Source organism: Neomonachus schauinslandi, chromosome 12 (genome assembly GCF_002201575.2).
Source record: "Neomonachus schauinslandi chromosome 12, ASM220157v2, whole genome shotgun sequence".
NCBI classification, from domain to species: Eukaryota; Metazoa; Chordata; class Mammalia; order Carnivora; family Phocidae; genus Neomonachus; species Neomonachus schauinslandi.
This window is the reverse complement of record NC_058414.1, coordinates 15,722,519-15,732,024: the sequence shown is the minus strand read 5'-3', so window position 1 is coordinate 15,732,024 and position 9,506 is coordinate 15,722,519. Positions and strand designations below refer to the sequence as shown.

The window sequence follows — 9,506 nt, the reverse complement described above, 5'->3', positions numbered from 1 at the left end:
TAATGCAGTGACACAACAGTCTGTTAGCAATGTGGAGCCATCCAGAAGGTGGGACTGGAAGTGTTAACACTGCCCCAGGGAAATTAACACTGCGCTCTGCTGTGATAACAACCCAGTCTTCTTGAATGGGCTTTTCTGCTGTAGCTTCAGCACAATGTACTCAGCTTTGCCCATCACCAACTTCTATAAGCTTTTGTACTCTTCTTAAAATTTACTAATAACAGGGTAATTACTGTAATATCAAGATGTTTTCTTTCCTTGAAAAAGAGGCTGGCGCGTGCACCTAATTAAAACTGTTTTTTACACTCTGAACAAGGTGTCAGATTTTGATCAGCAAAATCCCTTAGGGCTTGGCTTCTCCTTGAAGAGAGTTTATTGTTAAGGGTCTGGTGAAATTTTGAGTAAAAAGTGATCATTAGTGAAATTGCTCTTCATTCTAACTAGAGCCTGCAAAAGAGTGAAGAGTGAAGGTTTCTGTAGTCCCTGGTAAAATAGACAAAATCACTATTTTTTTACTTAACCAGAGGAAATGTGAGGTTTCCATGAAGGCTTGAGATATGCTCCTCAGACTTGGAGACTCTGAAATCTTTGATGGCTAATGGTATCTATCTGAGTTCTTTGAATGGTAGAAGTATGAACCAGGTCACCACACGACCCATTTTGACTTGAAAATCCAAAACCAATATATCAATATGGACAGTCCTTTGTGGCCCAAGATTGGCATTTTCAAATTTTATAAATTTGAAGTAAGCAAAGCGCTTTCATCTTTAAAAACCCTCATCTGGGGGCACCTGGGTGGTTCAGTCGGTTAAGCATCCCACTCTTGAGTTTGGTTCAGGTCATGATCTCAGGGTAGTGAGATCCAGCCCTGCAACAGGCTCCATGCTAAGTGTGGAAGCTGCTGGAGATTCTCTCTCCCTCTTCCTCTGCCCCTCCTGCTCATGCTCACTCTCTCAACTAAATAAATAAATCTTTAGAAAAAAAACAAACCCTCATCTGATCCTATATTCCACCAACCATTGCCCTCTTACTCTCCCTGAAACTTCATAGTCAAGGGACAGTTTTCGAATCTTAGCTTATTTGTCTTCTTGGCAACATTTGACCCTGTTGAGCACATCTGTCTTGAAATAACTTTATTCTTTGGATTCCTCAAGCACCCTTCTCCCTGGCTCTCTTATACCTGCTTATCCAACCAATGCTTGCTATTCTTCAAATAAAAGCTGGAAGCTATCTAGGAAAGAGAGGAGGTGAGATCACAGGGACTAAGAATTATTTAATAAGTTGTACTTTCTTTAGTGTGTGTGTGTGCAGTAGAACTTTCTGTAATTAAGCACTTGAAATGTGACTAATGGGACTGAGGAAGTGACTTGTTAAGTTTAATTTAATTTAATCAAATAGCCACATGTGGCAGATGACTACCATATTGGGCAATGCAATATAGAGTCTTCCTACACAAAATGTGGTCCATGGACCAGCAGCCAGTGCATCAGCTGGGTACCAGTTAGAAATGCAGAATCTCAGGCCCCACCCCAGACCTGTTGAATCGAAATCTGCCTCTTACCAAGATCTCCAGGTGATTCATAAGCACAATAACATTTGAGAAACATTGCCCTAAAAGGTTCATTTTTAAAACATTACAGTGACAGACATGTGTGCATATCCTCGCACAGCTTCTGGATCTTATTATACCTGAAGAAGTTTCTTTCTGTGAATTTTTTACCAAGGCCTCCTTGACACATTAATCAAATATATTGTTAACCACATCCTAATTGAAATGACCTCTAGATGTTGAACACTCAGACAATTATCATTTCAGAAAGCAGCTGAGTTTAACCTATTGATCTGCATTGTATCTGATTCTTCAGTAGTACAACCTCCAGTTCCTTTCCTGTGCTCTGAGGAAATGATATCTTCCTTTCATAAAACAGTAGAATAAAGCAGAGAAAAAAATTAAACTACAGTGTCAATAGCCTCTGAAGAGGTAACTGGCTTTTTCTCTAGCGGAATCAGATCGGCACCCTAAGGCACAAGAGATGATTCACACAAAGCATTTGGAGGTCCAAAGCTAGAAAGAAGAGTATAGGACAAGTTGAACAAAATGTTTCCTCGTTCTCGATTGAATGTCTTCATGCTCTGGGATGCTTCCAATGTGTTCAGTGACACAGTCACCTCAAAAGAGACAAGACTCTTGGAATATGATGGAACCTCCAGTTGTAGTGGCCTTGGTGATGGTCAGCAGGGCAGCAGAGCAGGTCAGGAAAAGAGGAGACAGAATCTCTGGGTTAGGGCATCTGTGTGGCCTTGACTCAGGCAGCCCCTCTGGCCTCAGTTTCTTCTCCTGCGAAATGATATACTTGGATTCAAAAGAGACTCTTTTAGGTCAATTCCAGCTCTCACATTCTACCTTGGTCCTGGAAATCTTGTATAAATGAAGTTAAAAATGATTGAATAATTATCTTCAAAAGGAGGATTCTTTCCAGCCACTCTTAGAAAATCATGTAATTCATACATTCAACAATCAGTGTGTAATGTACAAGGCACTGTTCTGGGCACTGGGAAGTAACCATAAAGTATCCAGTAAGGTTCTGGTGAAACACATCTTTAGGAAAGTGGTAAATAAATCAGCAACCTTAATTCTCATACCCGTTAACAATCACTGACCAAGACTTTGAAACACCGGTCAGGGTGGCCTGTTCGATCTAAAGGTCCAAAAGCTAAGTAAACTTAAACTGTGATCCTGGAGGCAGTATATCCTAGCAGACAATAAACCCATGATGCACAATTAAGCAACAAAAAGATCTGGTGGGAAATCACATGCAAAGAATTCAATGAGAATTTGCCTATCTCTGTGGTGGTCACGCATGGCTTTCTTGAGGAGGTGACATCAATGCTGAGAATTGAATGAGAAGAGGCAGCCTGACATGTAGAAGAGGGAAAAACACTCCAGGCAGAGAGATCCACAGACGCAAAGGACACAATGCACAAGACCTGGGTGGGCTCAAGGAGGAAAAACAAATCCAAGGGATGGAGTGTAGGATGAATCAAGGTAGAGCATGTGAATGGAGCGCCAGCATAAATGTCTCTCTGCCCGTGTTAGACCTCTTTTCTCAGTGTCTGATCTCAGTCTTTCTTGCTGTACTTAAAATCATTTATCCTTTTATCAAATGTAGAGAACACATTGCCAGGACAAAGTATACATTTATGCATATTTGAAGACTAATATGCATGGGATCCCAACCTTCTAAGACTTTGCTGTGCCAACTTTGGTTTCATTATCTGAGACATAGCTATCCTAGAACATAAATGCCAGAGAATATTTGAAAAAAAAAGAAAAGAGTTTCTTGCAACATGCTGTTTGACGCTCTTCAGTCACAGAAATGCTGCCCTGGGTCACCTTCCTCAGGGGGAGAAGGGAGAGGGACAGAATGGCCCAGCTGGGCCTCCATCTCCCGTCTTGAAATGGAGGGGAGGGATGTGGAATGGTCTGTCTGGCCCCTTCCGGTTTCAAATCCCATGTCTCCATGGAAGAAAGCGACGTTGCACCTGGAGAGAGTGAGACAGAGGGAGGCACCCACACGAACACACAGACAGAGATGAGGAGAGGGACCAGGAACACAGATGCCCGGAGTCGGGAGAGCTCCGAGTCCCAGGTGCTGCCTCCAGTGTCTGGCTGGGCTTCGCCTTGGGGTGTTTGGGGTCAAATAGGGCATCCTGCCTGGCACTAGAGGTCTCGGTTAATCGCTTAGGAGTATAAACAGGTTTAGGAATTAGCAGTTGCAGATTTTGTTACCCCTTTCCTAAGGATGTTTCAGAGCGGCAATTTAACAACTGTAGAATGACAAGTGACTCCTACCACAGCATTCCAGGAGCAGAGACTACCCACCGGTGGCCTTCTCAGATGACATCCTCCGTGGACGGGGAAGAGTGGGTCAGATGGTGGCCTCTCCAGCAGCATCTGCTTCGGACCTGCTCTTGAGCGGGACAGAGTGACTTTGTCTTCTGAAAACCAACTTAGGATAATCACCAAGGTTAATGCCTTATTCTAACAGTTTATTTGGGGGCAAAGAATTACATCCGAAGAAGAATTTTAACTTTCTAGGATTTTAAAATGTACTTTTATTTAAGCACTAAGGTTCATCCCCAAAATAAGATTCCAGATATCATAGAAAACATGGAAATTGAAGCCCTAGATTGTTAATGGGCCTCCCACAAATGATCTCAAGTTCACCGTTGTACATCGTGGTGTAGTGGGCATGAAGGCTTGAAACGAGGTTGTGGTCGTCAACCTTATCTACTCCCCAACTGGCCCTGCAGCCTGTGGTAACTTTCCAAACTCTGAATTGTGGTGGCTTTATCAGTTAATGAAGACAGTTGTTTGTACTCTTCCGGACTTGGTGATTTCTAAGCTCTCCTATTAAGGTTTTGTTTTGTTTTGTTTTGTTTTTAAATCTGGGCACCATCCAAGGAAAAAAGAGCTGAATTCTAGGTATAGTGGGAAAAAATATGGACTGCACGGTGCTGTAAATACAATATACACACATTTTAGTACCTTGAAATCCTTACGTCGTCAGTGTGAACAATAAATTTGTGTGCTGGCCGTAGTCCCAAATTATACCTGAATTTATTTCTGTGTGCAACTCTTGGTCACACCTCCCTCATTTCCCAGTTAGTCCTTTGGCAGACAAGCAACCCCTAAATATAGCATGGTTTCTATGGAAACATGCTTTATCCTGTGGATCCTAGGAACATGTTTTATCTGAAAAACGAGGCTGCCAGATCAATCCAGGCCTACAAACTAAAATTTGTGTTTTTGAATTAATTTTATTTAAGGAGATACATTTAAAACTGGTTGAAATGTTGGTTCCACGTGAAATTTTTCCAGATGAGTTGAGTTGGTCTAAATTTGCTTTTGACAATAAGAGTTAGAAATCTCATCTTCTACTGAGAGGGTTTTTTGTTTTTTTGTGGTTTTTTTGACATAATCAAGCTCGTGGTTCCATTACCTTTAGATTCTGTTGTCTTATCTCTCTGTGGCCACAAGGACTGTTGGATGATCGTGTAGCAGATAGCACAGGGGGGGACACTACTCACGTTTCCAGCATCAGGGAGAATTTTATCAGTTACCTAAATGTAGGCCGACAAGAATTTGCTATACAGGTGATCGAGTTTTTATCCTTTTGAATTCCTGTAGCTGAGCAGTAATAGGATTTGGGCTGCATTTGCCTGCCACTGGAAGGCATGTTGGTCTCGGTCCTAAACCCAATGCTTCCTTAAAAATATGCTTTGAGGTCTTAGCACAGCTGAAGATGACTATGAAGGCAGAAAGTGAGGTTGATGTAAGAAAAGGAATGACCTTTGAGAAAAATGAAAATGAGCCCTCTTGTGGAAGTTATAGTACCAGATGTTTGGGCTTCAAAAGAACCATATCTCCAAATACGATTACTGAGGGGAGTCTTTGAAAATTGAAATACAGAGCTGTATTTTGAGCACACTGTCGAGAATATGAACGTCTCCGAGAAAGTACTCCTCTAGGTCATTCTTACATTCTGAATGTAAAACACGTGGGCGAAAACATACAAGTCTGATAAGAGGCAGATTTTAAAAAAAAGAAAACTCTGGATGTTTTCAGGTTAATAAGAAAAATTTCTGCAAATAAATAACTGACAGTAAAAATGAAAGCCTTTATGTATAAGAACGCTCTTTTATCTGTTTAACCACGAGCTGTAGAGACAAATATCCGTTTGTGGTCCAGGAGGTTTATCTGGGTCTTCCATCTTGACTGTTCAACTTTGGAAGCCTTCGGTCTAAAGTGCGTTCATCATTTATAACCCACCCCAAGATTTCTCTTGAATCTTGTCGTTACTTGAGTCTTGATTCTAGCCACCTGTTCTTATTGCTTGCCCTGATGTAGAGCACCCACAAATAAGCAGCGTGCCCTGAGTCTTCCAACAGAACCAAATCCTCAGAGGAAAAGAACACATAAGTAGTTTGGGTAGTCATTTGTTTCTGCTTAGAAAACAAGCAAAGAAATACCTAGAAATTACAGGCTATTGAAGGATAATGTTTGGTGGGGACATGGGGGTCGTGTCCTTAAGTCCGGAGGGGGTGAAAAACAGTGGAACATAGTCCCCATGCATTTAAGTATTTTCAGGACAATTCTGAGAAGTAACTACAGAAGAATGGGATCTTGTGTTTATGAAATATCCTGTGTACATTATGGAGGGAGAAGTGGCATTGGCACTTTGATGCCCTAGTCTATGTCAGGGAATCCGTTAGGTTCTTTACAGACACAATCTAACTTCCTTCTTACAAAATAGATCTTCTCATTCCCATATTTACAGCTGAAGAGACAACTTTAGAGTTAAGCATCTGTCCCATGATTAGGCTGCTAGTAAGTGGCAGGGTACCCTGTTTCCAAATGTCATACTGCCTGGGGAGGTGTGTCCACTGAAACTGTGCAACTGACAAGTAATTTAGATTTTCATTGCTTTAAAATAATTTCAAACTTGAATCTTGTCTTCTTAGACTTGAGGACTGCCCAAATTTTAAAACTAAACTGGTATCATATTTGTTCATAAGTTATATAAAACTATTCTGTTTCACACAAAAATCACATAAGCATTATATATTTTATTTTATTTAAAAAAATTTTTTAAAAGATTCTATTTATTTATTTGAGAGAGAGAGTGAGCGAGAGAGAGCATGAGGGGGCAGAGGGAGAGGGAGAAGCAGGCTCCCCACTGAGCAGGGAGCCCGATGTGGGGCTCAATCCCAGGACCCCAGGATCATGACCTGAGCCAAAGGTAGACGCCCAACTGACTGAGCCACCAGGCATCCCAGCATTATGTATTTTAAATATGTACTTTGTGAAAATGCATATTCCAGCACATAAAATTTAGGTTGTTAAGCAAGTTATAATTACATTTTTGAGTTATAATAAACTTTTATTTGACAGCATTTAAATAATCCAGGTCCAATATAATGTTTCACAAACAAAAAAATTAGTTATTCCCTCTGAGGACATGCTGGAGTAGCAGAAGAAAAATTCTAAGATATTTTAGACATTCACTGTGGAATAACTTCTCCTTCAGATACAAATGCTCAAACTTTGCTTCTGGCCAGGTGGGTGGGAGATACATGAGGAAAGTTGACACAGATCCTTCCGGAAAGAGAAGTCTGACCTGTTGATGCCTGAGACCCATACTGTCCAATCAAAGGTTTGAAAAAGTTTTTATTTTTTATTGTCAGATATCCATTAAATGCTTACTGATGCCATACGAATTTTATGTGACTAACTGTATATCCGCCTAGGTATATAGAGTAAGGAGAAAGGGGTAGATGCCTTTTTGTTTCTGTTGTTTCATGTTAAGAATCATAACTTTTACATGGCTTTTTTTGCTGTTGTTACCAAGCTCTCTCAAGTACACTAGCTCATGCAATTTTCCAATAACCCCTTCACATAGGCAGTACGACCTTTCCCATTTCATAGCCCGAGCTCCGTCGAGCCAGGTGACTCACACACACTCCCACAGCGCCTCAGTGACAGATCTGGTGCGCATTTGTAGGATGGCAGATTGCTACGAGTCACTGCTCCTTACACATCCATACCTGAAAAACTTACATAAAACCTAAACAGGGACACCTGGGTGGCTCAGTCGTTGGGCGTCTGCCTTTGGCTCAGGTCACGATCCTGGGGTCCTGGGATTGAGCCCCACATCGGGCTCTCTGCTCCGCGGGGAGTCTGCTTCTCCCTCTCCCCACTCTCTCTCTCTCTCAAATAAATAAATAAAATCTTAAAAAAAAGACCCCAACTAAACAGAACTTACTCATCAACTCCAACTTTTCACCAAAATGTAACACACTAGTCTAAAAAAAGATCCAGGGTTAGCAAGAAGAAAAGAGTGCAGGAAGTATGTAGAGTGTGTGCTGCTCCCTGCTCAAAAGCTAGTCCTACAAAAGATTATATACATTTATTTATTTATTTAAAGGAGGCTCTATGGCCAACATGGGTCTTAAACCCCAAGGACAAGAGTCACATGCTCTATGGACTGACCCAGCCAGGCGCCCCAGTAGAAAATATTTTAAAATGTCTGATGCTTCTTCTTACAATAATTGCACACAATTTATATGATCTTCTCTCTGTTATCCCAAATTGGATTCTGACAATAGGAGGAATGACCTTTGTAGATCTGATATGAGTGTGTAGTGTGTGTATACTGACTCTGCCTTTATATACAATTTTGTTATTTTATTCATCATGAATTTTTTGCATTAATTTTGATATTTAAAAAAAACTGCATTAAAATACCATTGATTTTGATTACCGAGTTTTTGGCCCTTCCTTAAATTTTATGCCACAGGCTAACATGTCCCATGCTAATCCCAGCCCTGGTATGTGAGCTTAGACATATCTGTTAATAGAATGCCTGGGTGTACGGTTATGGATTTTATATTCAAACAAACTTACTTTTGTGATTTCGCTTCACTCTGTCTCTTCAATATGTTTGGGTAATTAAGGGGAGTCCCTGACAATATTTATTGGGTAAATAGCTTGAGTTTGTAAACAATTGGTTGGGATTGCAAAAGTGTAGTTGTATAGTTTCAATATTCCATTATAATTTTGTAAAACTTTTGATTTAGGAGTTTATGGTCTTCTGAGCATTTTGTGGTGAAACATGGAGCCCATCAATATGACCACCCTGCCAGATGCCTCAAACACAGAACAAGGCCACTGCAAGGGACACTGCAGGATGATTCTGATAACACTCTACAGCATGGTTTTGCTTGGAGGCACCACTGGGACAGTACTGATGGCACGTTTGATGTGCAAAAGCAAAAGCCAATCAATGATTGCCATGATCGTTCTCAATATCATAGTGCTACACTCAATCCTCCTGGTCAGCCTCCCATTCCGCCTCAGCTATTATATCTTTGAGGTTTGGGAGTTCGGATCCTTTCTCTGCCGACTGGTCAGCAGCATAATATATGGTCATATGTACTTCACCATTGTTTTCTATGTGGCCATTGTCATACTCCGATTGCTCCTTTATTTTAAGAAACTCCAAATGCAACAGTTGCAAAAGTACCACGTGGTAGTTTTAAGCATTGTTATTTGGACCATTGGTAGCCTCGTGTTTTGGCCAATATTATTTTTACAATATGGCGTACATCCAAGTTACTCAGAACAACAACGATGCTTTGAGTTCTACAAAGATCTCAACCGCAGGGAACTCATTATCTTGAACTACTCTATGATTGTCATTATGATCTCAACGGTTGTGATACTCTTTCTGATACAGATGAGCATCATCGTTCAACTAATAAAAGCTCTCTGGCCTGACATGTGGGCACATCAAGACTATAGAGCTCAAATCAAGAGCTTCTTCTTCCTCCTAGTAATAGTGGTCTGTTTTATACCCCACCATGTATTCCGGGTACATTTTATTAAAAATTACTCAGAGATAGACAATTCTGAGTTAGTTATAATGAAATTTTTGTTGCTTTGA

General features: G+C 40.8%; 1 protein-coding gene across 1 annotated transcript; it reads left to right on the top strand.

The window, feature by feature from the left end:
- Positions 1-8,750: 8,750 nt before the first annotated feature.
- Positions 8,751-9,506, top strand: LOC110574274 (probable G-protein coupled receptor 141). The gene has a single exon (XM_021682922.1). It carries the CDS (start codon positions 8,751-8,753, stop codon positions 9,504-9,506), a length of 756 nt encoding a protein of 251 aa, XP_021538597.1.